This window comes from Halichoerus grypus, chromosome 1 (genome assembly GCF_964656455.1).
Source record: "Halichoerus grypus chromosome 1, mHalGry1.hap1.1, whole genome shotgun sequence".
NCBI lineage: Eukaryota > Metazoa > Chordata > Mammalia > Carnivora > Phocidae > Halichoerus > Halichoerus grypus.
This window is the reverse complement of record NC_135712.1, coordinates 213,050,518-213,073,495: the sequence shown is the minus strand read 5'-3', so window position 1 is coordinate 213,073,495 and position 22,978 is coordinate 213,050,518. Positions and strand designations below refer to the sequence as shown.

The 22,978-nt window shown below is 52.8% G+C and overlaps 1 protein-coding gene across 1 annotated transcript; it reads left to right on the top strand.

Annotated features, from left to right (window-relative positions):
• The first annotated feature begins 11,672 nt into the window (after positions 1–11,672).
• Positions 11,673–15,404, top strand: FEM1A (fem-1 homolog A). The gene has a single exon (XM_036115962.2). It carries the CDS (start codon positions 11,809–11,811, stop codon positions 13,801–13,803), a length of 1,995 nt encoding a protein of 664 aa, XP_035971855.1. The 5' UTR covers positions 11,673–11,808; the 3' UTR covers positions 13,804–15,404.
• The last annotated feature ends 7,574 nt before the right edge of the window (positions 15,405–22,978 follow it).

The window sequence follows — 22,978 nt, the reverse complement described above, 5'->3', positions numbered from 1 at the left end:
GTGCTATGAGGGAGAAGGAGAGAACATTTGCTGAGGATAGCTAGCAATCTCTGCTACACATATCTCAAACAGTTGGAAATCCATCCAATGTCATTCACAATTTCCAAGCCAGTTTCCAACTGAGACCTCCCATAAGCCTGTATCTCCAGGCTCATATTTCAAAATAGAGTTGTAAGCTCCTGAAGAGGAAAGTCATATGAATGGGCAACATGGCAGATCTGCCTAAAAGAGACACCCATATCCTGGCTGCAGCTTCAAGACCCTGGAGAGATAGACAAGGACAGAACAAATAAAACAGATAATCCAGTCTACACTGGACACAACACAGTTCTCAAAGCAAAAAGCACCTGTGGGAAAATGAAGAGTTTGCAGTACGGAGTTATCCACTTAGGTAACATTGCAAGAATAAAATGCCTCAGAGACTCATGGGAAGCATATGAGACACTGCCGTTGAAGCATGATGTGGGTTGAAAATTAAAATTAGCCAACTTTTGGCACATGACTGTTTCTTGGCATTATAATAAGTTTTGGAGAGCGACAGGCAAAGAAGGTACAAAAAAAAAAAATTTCTAGTCCTGTGATGGGATTAGAGACTTTTCATGGGTCATTGGGGCAGGGAGGTGAAGAATGATGAGCAGGGACATTGGGCAAGACCTTCCCCTCCCACTCAGCTTCCCTATCTGTAAAAATGGTGACGATTATGGCTTCTCTCTTCAGGCTGTTGTAAAGATCAAGGAGATAGAATGTGTTAATGTGTGGCACCATGCCTGGTACATAGTAAGTGCTCAATAAATTACAATGAGGACAATGGCAACAATGACAGAGAAGTAGGTGGATAGATAGGAAGAAAAGGATAAAGGTGGATAAGTAATGGATTGATAGATAGATGGAAAAGGAAGAAGGAAGGGTAGGTGAGAGGGACCCATTTCTGAGCCCCAGGCCAGAGGCCCGTCAGTTCCTCTTGAGCAGCTGATGAAATCCACACCTGGACTCCTTCCCTATCAGCTCTCATATTCAAGGGACATTATGCACCTGCTTTGATTGCCCCAGGTTCAGGAACCAGGCAACTAGGGACAGCCCCATTGTCCAGGAGCCCAGGAAGTTATTCAAATTAGCCAATCCCAAGAAGTCCAAGAAACCTAGCTAACCCCACACAGCTTGCCACGTATAAGCTGCCCCTACACCTCCAGCTTGCTGTCCCCTTGTCCCCCAGTGCACACCCTTTCTTATTTGGAACTCCAAGTAGCAAAGTGTTCTACCTTTCATCTCTCCAAGTGTCACTGTGTTGTGTCCTGCCATCAAAATAAATCTTGTAGGGGCACCTGGGTGGCTCAGTCTGCCTTCCGGTCAGGTCATGATCCCGGAGTCCTGGGATCCAGCCCTGCGTTGGGCTCCCTGCTCAGCGGGGAGTCTGCTTGTCCCTCTGCCCCTGCCCCTCACCTCGCTTGTGCTCTCTATCACTCTGTCTCTCTCTCAAATAAACAAAAACTTAAAAAAAATAAAAAAAACCAAAATAAATCTTGTAAAACAAATGCACATAACAAAATTTGCATTTTAACACTTTTAAAGTAACAATCCAGTGACATTTAGTACATTCACAATGTTCTGCAACCATCACCACTACCTACTTCTGGAACATTCCATCACCCCAAAAGGAACCCCATTCTGTTAAGCAGTCCCTTCCCAGGCTCCTTCTCCCCCAGCTCCTGACAACCACTAATCTGTTTTGTCTCTATACATTTGCCTATTCTGAATATTTCATATAAATAGTATAATATGTTCTGTGGTCTGCTGTGTTTGCCTTCTCTCACTGAGCATAATGTTTCCATCTTCATCTATATTGTATCAAGAGTGATGCTTCTTTCCTTTTTTATGGCCAAATAATATTCCATTGCATGAATATACTACATTTCCTTTATCCAGACACTGCTTTAACAACTTTTAGGTACAATACCTCCTACGAGGTAGGTACTATTATTATAATCCATCTTATAGGAGAGGAAACCAAGGGCCAGAGAGGAGCAAGTTCCTGATGGCTGCACAGCTAGTGAGTGACAGAGTCAGGATTTGAATGCGGGCAGTTTATAGCCAGGGTCTGAGTGTTGAGCCGTTACCTTATGCCCCTTTCAGAGTCTGATACTCAGAGACAATGTGGCCATGTGACGTGTCCCTCTGTCCTTTCCACCGGGGTGGGGGGGGCATGTTGAGATGCAAACAGAAGCAGACCTGTGGTCACCCAGCGAGTCATCTGCAGCCAGGGCTGGGGAGGAGTGGTGAGGGCAGGCCTCAGATGCTGCGTTATCCAGGGCCTGCTTTTCCCATTGGCCCTGAGGGTGGTTGCCTCCCACCAGGGAGGGTGGGGGTCCACTCAGGAGAGAGTTGATTACATCCCGTACCTTAATGGGTCCTTCAAGAGAGAGCGGCTTCAGTTTCCATGACAACTGGCAGGCAGCATCACAAGGAGATGGCTGAGTTTCCTCCCTTGACCCACATCTGGCTCTGGAATCTATTCCCTCCGTCCCTGCCTTTCTGGATCCCAGGAGCCCAGCCTGTGCCCAATCCAGAGCAGGGAGGGCATCTGTGTGGGTGGTCAGCACTCACGCCTGCTGGTACACTCAGAGCTCCTGCTCTTTGGCCCTGCCCCAGGCGAGTGAGGGAGGGACGGACAGAAGCAGCACATGCTGGGCACAGGTGCAAAGCGAGGCAGGAGGGACAGGGCACAGAGAGGGCGTCCCAGGCGCTTCCATGCCACTCCCAGCCCCATGTCTAGCCCGCCAAGGAGAAGATGGAGAAAGCCCTGAGATGGAAATTGCTAACAGGGCTGGACAGGGTGAGACCCTTTAACAGACAGTGACCAGACAGGTCACAGAATGTGCTCCTCAGGGCAGAGAAGAGAGATTTAACAGACAGCAGGGAAGGAAATTGTTGGAGAAAAGTTCATCCTTGTAGCCCACCTGGTTCAGACTCAGCAGTAAATCTAATTTTGATCACCGAACTATGGTTCTGTAAGGGAATGTCCTTGTTCTTAGGAAATGTCCACCGAAGTACTTAAGAGTAAAGCTGGTCAAGACCTGACTCAAATTGTTCAGAAAAAATATATATATGTTCTACATATATATACATATGTAGTGTATACATATATATATAGTGTGTATATAGGTATGTGTATATGTATATGTACAAATGCATTACATTTTATTTTGTGTCATATGAATTTATAATATACTTTATACAGGGACGCCTGGGTGGCTCAGTTGGTGAAGTGTCTGCCTTCGGCTCAGGTCATGATCCTGGAGTCCCGGGATTGAGTCCCACATCGGGCTCCCTGCTCAGCAGAGAGTCTGCTTCTCCCTCTGACCCTACCTCCTCTTGTGCTCTCTCTCTCTCAGATAAATATATAAAATCTTTTAAAAAAATAATATACTTTATACATTATGTATTATTTTGTATGTTTTATATAATTATGTAATATATTATTTATAACACCTTATATTTTGTTATAAATTATAATGTAAATACTATGTATATTATATACTTATGTATATTTGCATACTTATATATGATAAATATATGTTATATAGACAAGACTCTAAGTAGACTATATAATAGTATATATGTATACTATTAGAGAGAGAGAGAAAGATAAAGCAGAAGTAACAAAGTGCCAACAATTGAGGAATCTGGGTAAAGGATATACAAAAATACTTTGCCTCTTCTTGCAACTTTTCTACAAGCTTGAAATTATATCAAAAGAAGAAGTTACAAACAATACAAGGGTGGTTTAACATTTGAAAATCAATCCATGTCATTCGCTATGAATGGACTGGATTCATGTCAAGCCATCCATGTCATTAAGGACCAAAAGAAAACCACAGAATCATCTCCATAAATGCAGAAAGAGCATTTGACAAAATCTAGCATCTATTCTTAATTTTTTTACAGCCTCAGGATAAGCGTAATAGGGGGGAATTTTCTTGACCCAATGAAGGATACCTATGAAAACCCACAGTGAACAGTATACTTCAGGGTATAAGACTGGTTGCTTCCCCCCCAAGACTGGGAATAAAACGGGCCTGTTCTCTCCCATCATTCCTGTCCAACCGTGTGCTGGAGGTTCTAGCCAGGGCAATGAGAAAAGGAAACAAAGGCATCTACTTTGGAAGGAAGTTAAAAAAAAAACAAACCAAAAAAAAATTCTTTATCCATGGATGACATGATGGTGCAGTTTAAATATGCATAGTTTATTATATAACAAGTTTACCTCAATAAAGCTGTTCTTTTGGGGCCCCTGGGTGGCTCAGTCGTTAAGCGTCTGCCTTCGGCTCAGGTCATGATCCCAGGGTCCTGGGATCGAGCCCCACATCGGGCCCCCTGCTCCTCGGGAAGCCTGCTTCTCCCTCTCCCACTCCCCCTGCTTGTGTTTCCTCTCTCACTGTGTCACTCTCTGTCAAATAAATAAATAAAATCTTAAAAAAAAATACAGCTGTTCTTTTTTAAATCATAGATACAGGGAAACAGTTGGGTGGTTCCTCAAAATGTTAAACATAGAATTAACATATGATCCAGCAATTCCACACCTAGGTTTACACCCAAAAGAATTGAAAACAGGGACTCAAACAAATACTTAGATACCAATGTTCATCGCAGCACTAGTCACAATAGACAGAAGGTGGAAACAACCCACATGTCCATCAACAGATGAATGGATAAACAAAATGTGGTCCATCCTTACACTGGAATATTACTCAGCCATAAAAATGCAGGAAGTACTGAAACATGATACAATGTAGATGAATCTTGGAAGCCTGATGCTCAGTGAGGGAAGCCAGATACAAAAGGGCCACAAGGTGCGCGATTCCATTTACATGAATCTTCCAGAATAGGCAAATCCAGAGAAGTGGGATAGGGACTTCTAATGGGGATGGGGCTTCCTTTTGGGCTGATGGAAATATTTGGAACTAGACGGAGGTTGTGGTTGTACAACATTGTGAATGTTCTAAATGCCACTGGATCATACATTTCAAGATGGTTATTTTAATGTGTCATTGTATGCTTTCACATGGGTAATTTATTTCAATTTAAAAAGTTACAAACACAGGGGTGCCAGGGTGGCTTAGTCGTTAAGCATCTGCCTTCAGCTCAGGTCATGATCCCAGGGTCCTGGGATAGAACCCTGCATCGGGCTCCCTACTCAGCAGGAAGCCTGCTTCTCCCTCTCTCACTCCCCCTGCTTGTGTTCCCTCTCTCGCTGTGTCTTTCTCTATCAAATAAATAAATAAAATATTTCAAAAAAATAAAAAGTTACAAACACAAAGAAAAATTTCTCTCTTGCTTGTTGTCATAAGGAAACATACACTCCTATTACTCAATAACATTTCTGCTGAGATTGGAGGATCGTTTCTTTCTTCCTTTTTTAAATTTTTTTTATTCTTTTAGAGAGAGAGTGTGTGCAAGTGGGGGGAAGGGGCAGAGGGTGAGGGAGAGAGAGAATCTTAAGCAGGCTCCATGCCCAATGTGGATCCCAATGCAGGGCTCCATCTCATGACCTTGATATCATGACCTGAGCTGAACTCAAGAGTCAAAATTATCCTAACTGACTGAGCCACCCAGGTGCCCCTGGAGGGTCATTTTTTAAGGCATTCAATGAGAAAGAAAAAAAAAAAAATATATATATATATCATTAGATGTCACTGATGTCAACCATCTCCACTTGCAGAAGCAATAACTAAAATGTTCCACAACTGTCTCCAGTGGAAAGCTCCTGTCTCTTTCTCCAAACCCCAAGTGTGTGTGAGTTTGGGGGTGCCTTCACAGTTCACACTCCTACACTAAAAGAGAAAGACATGGGCGCCTGGGTGGCTCAGTTGTTTAAGCAACTGCTTTCGGCTCAGGTCGTGATCCTGGAGTCCTGGGATCGAGCCCTGCATCGGGCTCCCTGCTCAGCGGGGAGCCTGCTTCTCCCTCTGCCCCTCCCTTTGCTTGTGTGCACTGTCTCTTTCTCTCAAATAAATAAATAAAATCTTTAAGAGATAATAAAAAATTAAAAACATCTATAAACTTTTGGACATCCTTCCCACATTAAATTCCCTTCCCCTGAGAGGGTGGCATCTGATTCTCTCCCCTTGAAGCGGACCAGATTTAGTGTCTACCTCCCAGCAAATAGAATAGAAGTGACACCGTGTGGCATCAAAGGCTGGGGGTTACCTCCTACAGACCATCTCCAGATGCGGCCACACTGGGGGTATGGGGCTTCTACATATGAATTTTGGGAGGACACAATGCAGTCCACAGAAGTCACTAAGCTTGGGGTCATTTGTTAAGCCAAAAGATAACTAGAATGATGTGGAACATGACTTCTTGCAACAACTCTACCTGGAGAAAAAGCATCTCCCAACTTCCTCCCTCCCTCCCCAGCCAGGGACAGTCTGTCCATCCCCTGGGCTCCTGTGTCCCTCACCACGCACGCAGCAGGAGTTGAGTTATCGCCCTCTGCCAGATTCCGGGCTCTTGAGAAGGGTGTTTGGCTTGCTCACTGCTGTGTCCCCAGCTTCCAGCAGGTGACCCCGCACATAGTAGGTGGCCAGGAGATTGGTAACTGTGGATGAAAGGATGAACGGAGCAAAGTCTGTGCTCGGCAACAGAAATCTGTCGGCTCCCTTCAGCGACACGTTGAGACTGTTTCTTAGGAACGAAGCCATGGCAGATTTCCCCAGTGAGCAGGCAGTTCCCCCAGGGAGGAGACAGACATAGTAAACAAACTCTTGGGGGAACTGTGTGATTTGGTTAGTAATTATAGACATGCAAATTCAAGCCACAAGCTACATTTAATGCAGTTCCAGTTACTATTGCTGCATCACCAGCTACCCCATAACACGCAGGCTTAAAATAATCGTTGTTTTCTTGTATCTCACCAATTCTGCAGGTGAGGAATTTGGGCAGGTCTCAGGTGGGGGGCTTCTTCCCTTACCCGTGGGTAGGGGCAGCTAGTGAATGGCTGGTCTGGAAGGGGGGCGGGGAGTCAGGCCTCAGGACACACCAACCCTGCTGATACCTTGATCTTTGACTTCCAGCCTCCAGAATACATTTCTGTTGTAAGCCACCCCCCCCATCTGTGATATTTTGTTATGGCAGTCTGTCTGGGTAGCTTATAAACCACAGATATCTATTTCTTACAGTCTGTGAGCCTGCGAAGTCCAAAGTCAGGGTGCCAGCATGGTTGGGGTGAGGGCCCTCTTCCTGGATCGTGAATGACTTCTCACTGTGCGCCGGAGGAAGGGGCAGGCAGCTCTCTGGGGCTTCTCTCCAAGGGCGCTCATCCCCATTCATGGAGGCTCCACCCTCATGACCTAAGCCCCTCCCAGAGGCCCCACCTCCTAATACCATTGCTTTCACAGGTTAGGTTAGGATTTCAGCATCTGAAGGGGGGGCGGGGACATTCAACCGGTAACACAGTACTAGTAAATGAATATCGTTATTTATGTAATTTCTCACCAGCCTCCCCCACTTATACCAGATTCTGGAGTAAGAGGTTTTAAATCTTTTTTATATACAAATTTTATTTATTTATTTGAGAGAGAAACAAACAAACAAACAAAAAACGCAGAAGGAGAGTGAGAGAGAGAAGCTGGCTCCCCGCTGAGCAGGGCCCCGAGATCATGACCTGAGCTGAAGGCAGATGCTCACCCGACTCAGCCACCCAGGCGCCCCTGGAGTTAAGAGGTTTTTATCTTTTTTTTTCTGCTAGCTGCATCCCAGCTCCTAAACCCAGTGCCTACACCTGGGCATCTCATAAAGTATTTACGGAATGAATGAATCCGCCTAACCTTTGGCTTTTACTACTTGAGGTCTATTATATTTATTTTCGCGATTTTTCTGAATGTTTTAAAATATTTTCTCATTAAAAAATTTTTAAGGCGCGCTCGGGTGAAAGCCCCCCAGCTTGGTGCGCCCGGAGCGCGGCCCCGCACAGGTGGCCCGGTCCGCCGCGTGCCTGCCGCGTGGGGCGCTAAAGGAGCGCACCTGGGCCCGCGGAGCGCACCTGGCCGACCGCCCCAGGTGTGCGCGCGCACGGCGGCCCGACGTTTGCAGCCAGCTGGGCCGGGGCGCGGGGACAGGTAGCGGGACAACAGGCTCCCCCGGACGCGGAGGGGTTGGGAAAGAGGCAGTCTCCTGGCCTGGGCCACAGTCACGGCCAAATAGCGGCCCCCACGCTGTCTTCCCGTGGCTGCCTCCCCGGAAGCTGAGGGCGGCAGACAAAAATCAGAATGAAAGAGAGGGTGGAACGTGCTAGCTCCAGGGCATCAGCCATCATTCTCAGGCGGGGTGGTGCTGTGGTTAAGATGAGCTTACTGGAAGGACCCCTTTATCCATTCCACATAACGTGTGGAGCGCCCGCTGTGTTCCAAGCACTGTTCTAGAAACATGGCATTGAGCACCATCGACAAAAATCTCTGCTAGTCCAAGCCGACTTTGCAATGGGCAGACTGAGAATAACGTCTGAAATATATAAATTATGTAGTGGGTTAGGATGCACAGTGGTCTGCGTGCGGTGGGGAGGAAAAGACAGGGCAAAGTCAGCGGGCCTTGAGGGGAAGGGTTGCTGATTTTTATCATCAGCCCGTTTCCGGACCGCAGATACTTCCACCACGGATGATCTCCAGTTTCGGGGGGTGGAGTCACAGAGCAGGAAATTAGGAAGAGATGCGCAGGGCCACACCATCACCTAGCATTTCCACCATGTAAAGGCAGGAGGCACGAATCCCCTGGAGAGCGTGGCTAATAGCAATATGTAGTAATGAGGAGGTGATGTGGGTCCAGTATTTATCCCTTTCTTTTTACATGATTGGTTAAGTTTTAGGTACCTATAATTTAATTTTCGGTACTGGCTGGGTTTAACCTCTAGTTGTCAAAAATCCGTAACAGTCAGCTCTTAGAAGCCGGTACACAGGGGTTCCAGCCCAACCTGGAGGGGAGACTGAGGTCCTCCTCCACAGTTGGGAGCAGGGGCCAGCGAAATCAAAAGTTGATGTGGGCATGTCTAAGAACCTCTGTTCTAGGGCTAGAGCACAGCTAAGGGAGCTCCGGGCCCTGGGGTTTCCCCCCCCCAATCTCTCCCCTTTCCCATGCCCATATTCTTTTCTCTGTCTTCTCTCTGGAGGGTAGATGAGTCCACGGTCGGTTCCTCCCACATCCTGGATTCCTCCCCCGCCGCCAAAATTCCTCTGCTGTCCTGGCTTATCAGTTACCCTCAATCTCATTCAAACTTCAGCCCTTCCTTCCCTGGCCTCTGGCTTTCCCCCAAGAGTGGGTGAGTTAGGATGCATCCCCAATGTGGGTCAGAAAATCCAGAACTGTAGTGGCTTAACGAAGATTGAATCTGCAGTGTGGCTGGACCACGAGCACAGGACGCTCAGTGAAAGAACCAGACACAAAAGGCCACGTGGTGTGTGATTCCATTTATGTGAATGTCCAGAGCGGGCACATCCACAGACAGGAAGTGGGTTAGGACGTCCTGAACACCTGCCACAACGCAGAGGGACCCTGAGGACACTTTGCTCAGTGAGAGGAGCCAGACACAGAAGGACACATCCTGCAGGACCCCACTCCCAGGAGGTCCCCAGAGGAGTCCTGTCCACAGAGACAGAGAGGAGATGGTGGGAGCCAGGGCTGGGGCAGGGGGTGGGGAGTCCGTGCTTCGTGGGGACAGAGTCTCCGTGTGGGGAGATGGAAAGTTCTGGAGACGGAGGGTGGAGGTGGTCTCAGGACAGTGTGAGTGTGCTTCATGCCGCTGAGCTGTGCACTTAAAAATGGTCAAAAGGTTAATTTTATGTTACATACATTTTGCCCCAATTTAAAAAAAATAAAGAAAAGAAAGCACAGAAGTATTTGGCTAAAAGTATGCAGCTAGTGGGGGTTTTGATAGCAGGGGATTACCTACATAAATCATAGCACATTTCCACACTATGGAATACTATACTAAAAGTACTGCTGGAAAATCTATGTTATTTGAATATCAGCTCTGCCAAGGCACAGATTTTTGTTTGTCTTGTTCACTATCATACCCCTGATGTCCAGAGAGGTACCTGGCATGTACTGGGCACCCGATAAATACCCACCAGCAGGAGACTGCCTACATAAAACGCGGCACCTGTTGAATGAATGATAAAATCTTCAAGCTATAATGCTAAGTGCAAAAAAGCAGGTAATGTAACACCTGTATTTTCTTGATCCCCCAAAAGACCACTTTTCCATGTTTTATTGTTTCAGGAATCAGAAAGGAACCTGAACTATATTTCACTTAAAGCCATGTGTATGTTTAGCATGGTGTGGGGTGCTTTTCGGTTTTGTGGGTGTTTTTTTTTTTTTTGGTTTTTGTTTGTTTGTTTGCCCCTGAAGAGCTGTTATTAAATTCAGAGTGTTGTTTGCAACAACTAATGGCAATTAAGAGTGAAGGAAATTCAGACATGTGCACAGAACAGGATGCAAGAGGGAATAAATGTTTATAGGTCGGGGCGCCCGGGTAGCTCAGTTGGTGGATCATTCAACTTTTAATCTCAAGATTGTGAGTTCGAGCCCCATGTTAGGTGTAGATATTACCTAAAATAAAATCTTACGGGGCGCCTGGGTGGCTCAGTCGGTTAAGAGTCTGCTTTGGGCTCGGGTCATGATCCCGGGGTCTTGGGATCGAGCCCTCCATCGGGCTCCTTGCTCAGCGGGGAGCCTCCTTCTCCCTCTCCCTCTGCCTGCCGCTCCCCCTGCTTGTGTGCGCGCGCTCTCTCTCTCTCTGTATCAAATAGATAAATTAAATCTTTAAAAAAAATCTTAAAAAAATGTTTGCAGATCAATCACAGTTTTTCTGGCTAGGGGATGTAGTAAAGAAAGGGTTTTCACAGTTTCTCTCATTTGCTTGTCTGCATTTCCTGACTTGTTTTTGGTTTTTTGGGTTGTTTTGTTTTGTTTTGTTTTTTCTGTAGAGAATATATAACATTTATGCAACAAGAAACACTGTAGAAACTAAGTTCAGTCAATGGCATGAAAGATAACATAGATTGCTGGGACCTACCGTGCTGTGACTAAGGGCACAGGTTCTGTCTGGAGCTGGAGGAGCTGGGTTCAAATCCCCATCCTATCACTTGTGAACCCAGGGCCACCTGTATTCCCTGCGCCCCTAATGTCCCGGCGCCGTCAGCTTTCCCGCCTCTCCCGAGCGCCCCCTGCCGGCCAGCGGCTCGGCCACGCCAAACCCAGATCAGACAGGGCCTTTCGGCCGGCTTAGCCCTCGTTCTCGCTCCTGATTGGCTCCGAGTTGCTCGCGATGCCTTTCGGGGAATGGAGTCTCTCGGCCCGCGCCTGCGCTTCCTGTGGGCTGGAGCCCTGAGGGAGCCACAGGAAGTACGTAGCCAAACTTGCCCGGGTCCCAGAGGTCACAGTGATAGCATTGCGCGACGGGAATTGTAGTCCACGCGTTGGCAGTTTCGGCCTTAATTCTCTTGGTCGGAACGACAATCCCCACCATGCACCGTGCTCCCAGTTCGCCTCAGCTTGTGCGCGTCCCTCTACGAGTGGTAGTCTTGGCCCTCTCCGTTCCTCTTCTGTCCTGCGGGGGAGGCCGGCCCCCAGGACTACATTTCCCTGCGCACCCGCCGACACCCGCGGCGCCCGGCCGCGGCAGCCATTTTGTTCCTCCGGAGAGGCCCCTAAGATGGCGGCGGGGGAGACGGTGAAGGTTGCCGCCTGCCCCTCCGGGCGCTAGCCCGCGCTCTCCGCGTCCCCCGGCGGCCGGCCCATGGCCTGGCGGAAGCCCGGACCATGGACCTCCGCACCGCCGTGTACAACGCCGCCCGCGACGGCAAGCTGCAGCTGCTTCAGAAGCTGCTCAGCGGCCGGAGCCGGGAGGAGCTGGACGAGCTGACGGGCGAGGTGGCCGGCGGGGGGACGCCGCTGCTCATCGCCGCTCGCTACGGCCACTTGGACGTGGTCGAGTACCTGGTGGACCGGTGCGGCGCGAGCGTGGAGGCGGGCGGCTCGGTGCACTTCGATGGGGAGACCATCGAGGGCGCGCCGCCGCTGTGGGCCGCCTCGGCCGCCGGCCACCTGGACGTGGTGCGCAGCCTGCTCCGCCGCGGGGCCTCGGTGAACCGCACCACGCGCACCAACTCGACGCCCCTGCGCGCCGCCTGCTTTGACGGGCACCTGGAGGTGGTGCGCTACCTGGTGGGCGAGCACCAGGCCGACCTGGAGGTGGCCAACCGGCACGGGCACACGTGCCTCATGATCTCCTGTTACAAGGGCCACCGCGAGATCGCCCGCTACCTGCTGGAGCAGGGCGCCCAGGTGAACCGGCGCAGCGCCAAGGGCAACACGGCCCTGCACGACTGCGCCGAGTCCGGCAGCCTGGAGATCCTGCAGCTGCTGCTGGGCTGCAACGCTCGCATGGAGCGCGACGGCTACGGCATGACGCCCCTGCTGGCGGCCAGCGTCACGGGCCACACCAACATCGTGGAGTACCTCATCCAGGAGCAGCCTGCCGGCGAGGAGGTGCGGCCGGCGCTGCCCGGAGAGGGCCCCTCCGCCGCCGGCCCGGGGTGCGCGCCGCCGCAGGGGCCCCGCGGCTGTGGCTCCTGCCCGGAGGAGCCGCTGAGCGATTCTTACGAGAGCTGCTGCCCCACCAGCCGGGAGGCTGCCGTGGAAGCCCTAGAGTTGCTGGGAGCCACGTACGTGGATAAGAAGCGGGATCTGCTCGGGGCCCTGAAGCACTGGAGGCGGGCTATGGAGCTGCGGCACCAGGGCGGAGCGTATCTGCCCAAGCCAGAGCCGCCGCAGCTGGTCCTGGCCTATGACTATTCCAGGGAGGTGACCACCACCGCGGAGCTGGAAGCGCTGATCACTGACCCCGATGAGATGCGCATGCAGGCCCTGTTGATCCGGGAGCGCATCCTGGGCCCTTCGCACCCAGACACTTCCTACTACATCCGCTACCGGGGTGCGGTGTACGCCGACTCGGGCAATTTTGAGCGCTGCATCCGCCTGTGGAAGTACGCCCTGGACATGCAGCAGAGCAACCTGGAGCCCCTGAGCCCCATGACCGCCAGCAGCTTCCTGTCCTTTGCCGAACTCTTCTCTTACGTGCTCCAGGACCGGGCGGCCAAGGGCAGCCTGGGCACACAGATCGGCTTTGCAGACCTCATGGGGGTGCTGTGCAAAGGAGTGCGGGAGGTGGAGAGGGCCCTGCAGCTGCCCAAGGAACCTGGGGACTCGGCCCAGTTCACCAAGGCCCTGGCCATCATCCTCCACCTGCTCTACCTGTTGGAGAAAGTGGAGTGCACGCCGGACCAGGAGCACCTGAAGCACCAGACCGTCTACCGGCTGCTGAAGTGCGCCCCCCGAGGCAAGAACGGCTTCACGCCTCTGCACATGGCCGTGGACAAGGACACCACCAACGTGGGCCGCTACCCGGTGGGCCGATTCCCCTCCCTCCAGGTGGTCAAGGTGCTGCTTGACTGTGGGGCCGACCCGGACAGCCGGGACTTTGACAACAACACCCCACTGCACATAGCGGCCCAGAACAACTGCCCCGGGATCATGAATGCCCTCATCGAAGCGGGTGCCCACATGGATGCCACCAATGCCTTCAAGAAGACCGCCTACGAGCTGCTGGATGAAAGGCTGCTGGCCAAGAGCACCATTCAGCCCTTCAACTACGTCACCCTGCAGTGCCTCGCGGCCCGCGCCCTGGACAAGAACAAGATCCCCTACAAGGGCTGCATCCCCGAGGAGCTGGAGGCCTTCATCGAGCTGCACTGACGGGGTTCAGAGAGGAGAATCTGGGAGGGGCGGAGCCCACGCGTGCTCCCACCCTCTTCACGAGCCCTTGGGTGGCATGACGTAGAGGGGCTCTCTAGCCTCCGCGGCCCCGTCACATCTGCGGGGAGGGGAAAGGAACCAGCAGGTTGTTGGTGCTCACAGCCTTCAGGATCGTGTGTTCAAAGAGCTGTTTTCGGCCAGCCCATGGCCCAGTCTTTCATCAGGAGAAGATGCGCCCTTCCCCGCATCCCATCTGCCTGGGTTCCAGAGGATTTCGCCTCCTTGCCTGGAGGCAGAGGAATTGAAGCTTTTGCCTTCTTTCTCTCCCAGCAACAGGAAGAAGCTGAGAATCGGGTCCATGCTTCTCTGCCCCTACATTGCCAGAGAAACCCAGCCGCCAAATGCAGCGTCGGGACCGGGGGCTCCTGAGGTCGAAAGTTGGAGACTCGAGAAGCAAGACCGACTCCCTTCTTCCAGCAGCACACTTGCACCCCGCTCCCTGCTACGCCACCGTGACCGCGGCCCGTGAGCCCGTGAGCCCGTGGGCCGGGCTCCCTGCCCTGGGCAGCCTGCTCCTCGCATTGCTTTCGTTGGTTTGGTGTTCTGTTGATTCATGAGTGGGCAGGTTACACGTGGGGCACAGGAGTCCCGAGGTTTTGCTGCCATATTTTTTTTTTCTTTTTTAAAGAATGTTTTGTCAGATTTAAGAAGTTAATTTCACACAGGGAGGTTTCCATCGTGCCTGAGATGGCAAGGCTATCAGGAGTGAGCTTTACGGTGTGGTGAATTTGGTGAGGCAGGTAGAAGTCCCCAGCGTCGGGCCCGAAAGTAAGAGTGACTACGTCTTTTTTTAAAACTTCACTCATTTGCCTTCTGCTCGGGCTTCCCGACGTTCTCATTAGCAAGAGAAGCATTTTCCAGATGCTGAGGGAGCTGGTGTGGCGTCTCTCCCCCACCCAGTGAGAACTAGCGTGGCTGGCTTGGGTACGGTTCTCACAATTACTGAGTCCAAAAACGGCAGGCCGCCTCAGCCTCCCAGATCCCAAGTGATGGGCAGCCCAGCGGCTCTAGCCATTTTTTTTTTTTTTTTAGCTGCTTGAAAGCCTGGATCCAGGCGTCCCCGAGCAGATTGCAAGTACGCTGCTGAGTCAGCCAGGTAAGACGGTGAATGTCCACAAGTTGCCAACTGCAGAATCTTGGTTTCCCGTCCCCCAGGGTCTCATGTGCCCGTGCTGGAGAAACTGCCGCCTCGAGATCTCGCGATCTCTCTGGAGCGACCCTGCACACGCCCCGGCAGCCAGCCGCAGAGCAGGGGACAGTAGAAGGGGACAGAAGCAGCTGCCCCCGCTCAGGAGAGGGGGACATCGGGAGAGGGGCGTCCTCCCCCCCGCCCCGCACCTTTCCCGCAGCCTCAGCGGGCAGCAGCAACACGGCCCCGTGTGGGGCCCCTGGGTGTCCCTCCCCTCCAAGGAAACTCGGCCTCGTTTGGATTTGCAGTGTTAGTTAGGACATTATTTATTTACAAGGCCAGGCTTGACCTGTTGAGGCAGGAAACAGTCACTGTCCCTTGAAGGCACGGAATAAAGCAATGAGGCAGTTTACGTTGTGAGTCTTTGCGCTGACGCTCAAGTCCTCCGACGGGGCCATCAGCAGCTGCTGAGCGCAGAGGCCCGTGGTGTGGGTCAGTGGAGACCCCAGCCCCCAGGCCACCGTCTCTCACTGGGGGAGTTCCTGGGGTGTCCTGGGGCCGCTGTGTCAGGTTTCCCCAGGGGAGTGGCCTGATCTGCGCGGGGGGTGGGGGGAAGACAGGAAAGCCACTGGTCTGCTCCAAACCCCTGCTTTGTGGTAGGGTTGCCACAGAAGAGGTGGCGTGGCCCTCCAGAGATTGGGGGGGGGCGGCAAGAGGCTGCGGGTGACGTCGGTGGGCTTCCTGGAGCCGTTCGGTCTGGGGAGGAAGATCTGGTTCTCTCCAGTTAGCCGGGCCCAAGCCCTGCTGTGTGTCCTCAGGCCGGGGTGTGGGGGGGTGGGCCCCCGCACGACTGGGGAAGGCCCGGCCTCCAGCAGCGTGTTGGGTGGGGGGCTGCTGCTCATCTCCTGGCCTCACTGGGGCGTCCGCCCGCCCCCCTGTAGTGTGAACACATCGTTGCCTTGAAGGAGTGGGCATTGAATCGGTAGGTGCTCAAGAGTGGCCTCAGGAGACACAACACCGGCCAGAGCATTTATTGGGCCCTTGCTGTATGCCAGGCTCCATCCCACGTGCCTTTGTGGGCCACTCATGGCAGCTCAGGGAAGTAGGTGTTCTCCCCGTTTCACAAGTGGGGGAAGCCGGCTACGGCGTGTTCGAAGACTCGCCACAGAGGAAAGCCCACCCGGGCCACGCACTTTTTTTTTCCCCCCGAGCTTAGAACTGAGAATCGTGATTTCAGCCCCAGTCTCACGAAGGCCACTCAGACCAGGTGAGCGGTGATCCCACTGCGCCCAACGGTGGCGGAGGATCTGGTTCCTGGGGGCGGGGAGGTGTCCCCAGGTGGCGGCCCACAGGATGCAGGGCATCTCTCTGCCAGCTGGGGTCAGAGCTCCCTGGCCCCGACCAGTCACAGTGGGCTGGGAGCGCGGTGTGCGCACTGCTCCACCCCATGTCCCCAAACCTCTGCAGTCTGAGTGAAGGAGGGGTTGTGTGAAATGCAGGGACGGGTGCCACGGCTCCCTAAGGCCACACAGCAGACGTGGTGACAAGTCCCTGGCAGGTGAGCTGACAAGCTGAGCAGGCTGGGAGCCCAGGGTGGAGGTGCTGAACGCATGCAGCCCCCCACCCGTGGGAGCCGCTGCCCATCCTCCTCGAGTTGGGATCAGTGCCTTCCATTTTGCCCGCTTGGCCGGCCGCTCAGTGCGTTCCTGTCTCCGACCTCCCAGAGCCCTGGGTGGTGTCCGTCACGGCTGGGTCCTGGGAGCCCCTGTGCCGAGGGAGCGGACGGGTGGGTGAATTCATGGGCGAGTGTCTCCCACCTTGGGGAGTCCGGGGCCTCCAGCTTGGGCCCCGCATGCCTGGGGCCCGCCACCCCCACAGGATTCCAGGACTGTCATCTGAGCGGTGTTTACAGGGAGGGGAGCAGAGCGTCCCGGCCCGGGGTTAAAGATAGCATGGCTCTAAATCACATCACAGGCTGGAAAGGGGAGGTGACCAGTCCCTGGGAGCACGGGCATTCAGGGCCGGCACAGCAGGGCGCTGACTCTGTCCCCGGAGCGAGCGGGTGTGGATTCCTGCAGGAGGCTCGGCGGGGAGTGGACAAGGAGGCCGTTCCACTGAGCAGTTACCACGGGCCTTAGGCAGCACCCAGCCCCGATCTGGGCGCCACCACCACCAGCCCTGCGGAGGGAGGCAGTGTTCCCTCCCGGCCCCCGGCCCCCGGCCCCTGTGCCTCCCGTAGGTTGCAGGAGAGACGTTGAACCTGCCTTGGATGGGACACTTGAGACTCCCTAGTGCAACCTCTCCCCCTGCCCAATGCCTTAGTGTCCTCTACCAAAAGCTCATCAATAATTTTGACCCGATGTCCCCCTCCTCCATGAAGCCTTCCCTGATCACTGAAAGCATCTCAGCCATCACATCCCCCTTAGGTATTTCCTTCTCAGCCCGCACGTAACTTTAGCCCCTGAGATGATCCTGATCCTTTTCTTCATTTGCTTCCTTATTTGTTCCTTGTGTCCCCTTCCCTAGAATGTCACCTGCACCAGCTCATTCCCTGTTGTGTCCCTGCCTAGAAGAGGGTCTGGCACATGGTAGTTTGCTGAATGAATAATGAATGAATGAATTCACAAGGAGGCCCATGTGGCCAGATGGAGTGAGGGAGGAGGGAGCCGGGGGAGCTGGGGGAGCTCAGGCAGGCGGTGCAGGGTGAGCGGTCTGCGCTTCACCCTCAGGGCGAGGAGAGATGTGCCTGGATTGAAGCTTGGAGGTCACCGGCTGCAGCTGCAGGAACAGGCTGGAGGGGGGCTGCACCGGGGTCTAAATGTCACCTCAGGAAGCTGGAAGTACGAGTGCGAATTAAACCCCGAGTACATGGAAGCCAGGAAGGAAAACAGAGTGGAAATCAGGGAAACAAATGCACAAACAAGGGATGCCCTGCGGGCTTGGTCAGAGGAGTGAGCGACTGTTGATCTCGGGTCATGAGTTTGAGCCCCACGTTGGGCATAGAAATTCCTTAAATAAATAAAACTTAACAAAAACTAAAAATTAAAAAAAATGCACAAACGATAAGAGAAAAATCAACCGAAAAGCTGGTTCTTCTAAAAGTTAAATGAAATTGACACAATGTGCACCGAGTAATGCCTAGAAGTGTCGAATCACCGGATTGTACACCAGAAACGAATTATCACTGCATTAACAACACTGGAATTAAAAACATTAATAACAAAATATTTTATTAAGAACAAAAGTTAAATACAATTAAATGAAACACGTGCGGTGGGGGTGGTTCTGGCTTCAGCCCTCGGGCCACAAACCCACCATCAAAGCTCTGATGGGGTCGTTTCCTCATTCAGAGAATGAGCATGCTCACTGGGCCATGTGGGACAGTGGTCAGGACAGCGGCCACGTGACCTCAGGAATGCCACCGCCTCTCTCCGTGCCTCAGTGTCCTCATCTGTAATTCGGGGTGAACAGCAGCAGCTGCCTGCAACGTGACAGGAAGGACTGAGACTGTCGGTGAAAATGTCCTGGGGCATGGGAGACACAAAGCCTCCTGGTCACGGGGCGCCCACTGTCTGCACACCCACTTACACGTCTGCTATGGATGGGCTTTGAAAGCTTCACATTACTTGTGTATTTATTCAAATATGTCTTAGGGAGCAAAGCTTAGCTAGGCTCCCCCACCCCACCCCCCGACAACATGTGAGTTTACAGGTGTTAATACTGCAAATGACCCACGTTTCAAAATAAAGACGAGTTTGTTACAAGTTTTTACCGAGAGAAAATTCACCATTTCTTAAAGTGTGCAATTCCATGCCTTTTAGTATAGTCTCAAGGTTGTGCAACCATCACCACAATCTAATTCCAGGAGGAAAAAAAGCCGAGGGGGGGTCAATTTTAAAGCCTGTTTAAAGAAAACTGTTACATGACTCGAAAATAGAAAGGAAGTAGGGCGCCTGGGTGGCTCAGTCGTTAAGCATCTGGCTTTGGATCAGGTCATGATCCCAGTGTCCTCGGATCGAGTCCCACATCGGCGGGAAGCCTGCTTCTCCCTCTCCCACTCCCCCTGTTTGTGTTCCCTCTCTCGCTGTCTCTCTCTCTGTTGAAAAATAAATAAAATCTTAAAAAAATTTTTTTTTGTAAAGAAAGGAAGTAAAGAAGAGGGCAGAAGGCCGGCGAAGCTCCTGAGGACAGGAGATAGGTGAGCAAGGCTGGGGAATGGGCGGGGCGGTGTCAGAGTTCATCATGGCCCGCGTGACGGCCAGCCTTCGAGACCCAGCGAGGGATGGGCGGGCACGCGGCGCCACCCCAGCCTGCCGCCGCCGGTGCCCAGGGGCCCGAAGAGAAGGGGGATAGGGTTTACAGCGCAGAGCCCGATAGAGGGTCTGAGGGACCCCAGGGGAGCATCAGGGAAGACAGGAGATTGGGCCAGGCCCCCCTGAGAGGTCAGGAAGCTCCTTTTCTTGGGAAGAGAACAATTTTTTAAACTTCCCTTGGACATTGGAAACCCTGGCACCTCCCAGGGCTATAAAAAGGCCTCATCCCCTGACCAGGCTAAAAATAAAAGATCCCCGCCCAGAAGCACTCCGGGTGGGAGGGGGCACCGTGTGGGCCCGGTGGGGATGGAACTTGCTGTGTAACTTAAAGCAGGTGTCTGCCCTCTCTGGGCTGTGGTCCCCAACAGCATTAGACTGGACAATTTCCAAAGCCCCAGTTAGTGGGGATATTTATACGGTGGTTGTTGTTATTTACAGAGGCTCTAAGCGGGGAAAGGGGGCTGCTGGTATGACCTGGAACTTGGCACTCTCTGCGGGTTCTCTGCTCCTCCAGCCTCTCTCCAGCCCCAGACAGGGGAGAAGCTCGAATCGCTGTTCCATGGCGACCCCTGGTGGCACAGAATACTCACTGCAGTACCTTCTGGGTCTCCACAAATAAAGGCTGCATCCTGTTCTGGAGGAAGGTGGAGGGGGGCACATTCATGACACAGGTACTCAGGTCGGCCACACTGGCTCCTCCCCATCCTTCAGGGGTGCCAAGCTGCCTCCCACCATGGGGTCTTTGCATGAGCTGTACCTTCCACCTGCTGCAGGAAGCCTCCCATGACTGCCCCCAGACCCAGGGCCCCCACAGTGGCCTCTGCATCCCCCCATCACACCCAGGACCACCCCGGCTGCAACCACCTAGTGGTGTGTCTGTCTCCCTTACAGAGCTATGAGCCCCATGAGGGCAACAACAGGGTCTGCTTTAGTCAACACTGTCCACCAAATCTGAAACCATCCCTGGCATACACTAGGTGCTCAATACATACTGTTCAGTGAACGGATGACAAAACGAATGGACAGGACATTCACCAGCAGGCAGGAGGGAAACATAGAACAAAGAGGTTATTTTTTTTTAATATTTTATTTATTTATTTGAGAGAGAGACAGAGAGAGAACACGAGTGGGGGCAGGGAGAGAGGACAAGCAGACTCCTCCAGGGAGCCTGACGTGGGGCTCGATCCCAGGACCCTGAGATCATGACCTGAGCCGAAGGCAGACGCCAAACTGACTGAGCCACCCAGGTGCCCCACAAAGAGGTTATTTTAAAGATAAAAAGATGTGCCCATTAATTCAAAGTCATTTATTAAGCACCTGCTGTGTGCCAGGTACTGGGGTCCAGCAGTGAAATCAACAGATAAAATTCCCATCCTCTTGGGAAGGCAGATGATAAACAATGTGCTCAGTGAATAAGTGACTTACTATTTTTGTCTAAAAGTGCTAAGCATTAGGGAACAATAGAACGGGGTGGGGAGGGTGGATGAGGTTGTAAATGATTTTAAGTGGGGTGATCAGAGAAATCTCCATTGAGAGGACGACATTTGAGCAAAAATCTGGAGGAGGTGAGGAGGGGGCTATGTCGGCATCTGGAGGAAGGGCATTCCAAGGAGAGGGAACAGCTGTGTAAAGGTCCTGGGGCAGGACCACATCTGTGTGTTGAAGCCCATGTGGCTCGTACAGACTAGATGGGGGGGGAGAGGGAGAGGAGGGGAGGGCAGGTCGCGCTGCGCCTTGGGGGCGGCGGGGAGGACCCGGGCTTGTACCTCCAGGGAGGTGGGAGCCCTGGAGGACGGAGGGCAGAGGAGGTGCTCACGGGCGTCCTCTGGTGGACCACCCAGACTGCGCCGGAGATGCAGAAGATTTGCAAGATTCAAAGTCCCTCAAGTTCTGTCCAGGCTCGGTGGCCGCCACGCATGCACTGGGTGACACTGGGCAATGCATTGCCGTCTCTGGGCCCAGAGAGCGGGAGGACATTTGTACAAGATCTAATCATCTCAGAAAGACATCATTCCTAGCAGGGACAAATCATCTGTTATTGATTCATGTTTCAGAGTTCTTAAAGAAGGGGAAATTTTCAAAAAAATTCCCCACTATTTTTCCTTAAGGCTGTTTGTCCTAGCGGGGATAGGGGGTTTCCCAGGAAACACCCCAGGCCTGGTGGGCCACTGGGGGCGCACTGGCCTTGGAGCGGTGGCGGCCACCAGGGGGCGCCAGGGCAGCAGGACGTGTGGCTGAGCCCCCAGCTCTGGCGAAGCGCAGCTCTGTCCGGAGCTGACCTAGCTCACACTCTCGCCTCCGGGCCTTTGCCGGTGCTCTGCGCACCTCCGGGAGCTCTATTCCCAGCCCATGGCTCATTCCACAATATGCCTCAAGTCTCAGCTTACTTCCTCCTTCCAGAAGCTTCTCTGAATCCCCCCAGGCTGGTCAGCAGTCCCCTTTGGGCCTCCGCAGCTCCCTACACTTCTCCATCACAGGCCTGATTCCCCTGGTCACTGCCTCTGTCTCTGGCAGCTGACCGTGAGCCCTGAGAGAACAGGGTCTCAGGTCACCTTGGGGGTATGGTGACCACTCAATCGCCCCTGTGCCCACAGGTGCCTGCACCCAGTAGGAGCTCAATAAATGTGGGTTGGATAAGTAGATGGATGAATCACATCCTCTCCACCCACTGCCCAGGGAACTCCATAGGGGGCAGGGATAGCGCCCCAGACAGACCTGCACGCAGCAGGTGCTCCACATATTGTTCCTCAAAAGGATTCACTTACTGAGCAACTACCGTGTGTTGGGCGCTGAAGACACTACAGTGACCCAGACAGATCCAGGAGCCAGGGAAGGAATAAGACTATTTCACAGAATAAGAAACCAAAACAAAAACAAAAAACAGTGGATGTAATGAACAAGCAGTCTCATGATCTCCGTATGGGCTGGAACCCAGTAGAGACACCTGGCTCCTTCTTCAGCCCCCAAAGGCTACTGCGTGCTGTGTGACCTTGGATAAGTGACTTCCCCTCTCTGGGCCTTAGTGTCCTCATCTGTAAACTGGGGACAAGGATAGTCTCCCGCTCCTGGGCTGCTGGGAGGATGAAATAAGCTCAGCCAGCATGTAAAAGCCTCAGCCCAGGGCTTTCAAAATGCTTGTCCTTTAAGTATGCTGGAGTGACACGGGGACGTGCGAAGTATTGGAGCTCCAGACCTGAAGTCACTAGGACCGAGTACGGATGGGAAAGATGAGGTCCAGGAAAGGGCTGTGACTTGTCCCAAGTCTCACAATGTCTCAGGGATGAAATAAAGACTCACGCTCTGAATGTGCCCACTTGTCCCTCCTCTGCCTCCACCTGGGTCCAGTCTCCATCACGGCTGGACTGGATCTGCTCTGTTGCCACTGCTCTGGTCCCAGGTTCAGGGCTGCGCCCTGCCCCCCCAACTTCCTGACCTGTCCTTCCCAGAGCAGCCACCAGAGGGCGCCTGTGAGCACTTGAGTCAGGTCCTGCCCTCCTCTGCCCACAGCCTTCCAGGACTCCCACCTCCCTGAGGGAAAAGTCCAAGTCCTCCCCGAAGCCCCCAGGGCCCAGCAGGAACCTGCTACCGACCCCTCCCTGCCCTCCCCTCCTCCCTCCCTCCCCTTCTCTCATTCTGCTCCAGTCACACAGGCGTCTTTGCTGTTCCTCCAACA

Coding starts and splice junctions, on each gene's coding strand:
- FEM1A (XM_036115962.2), top strand. CDS start 11,809: ATGGACCTCCGCACCGCCGTGTACAACGCCGCCCGCGACGGCAAGCTG.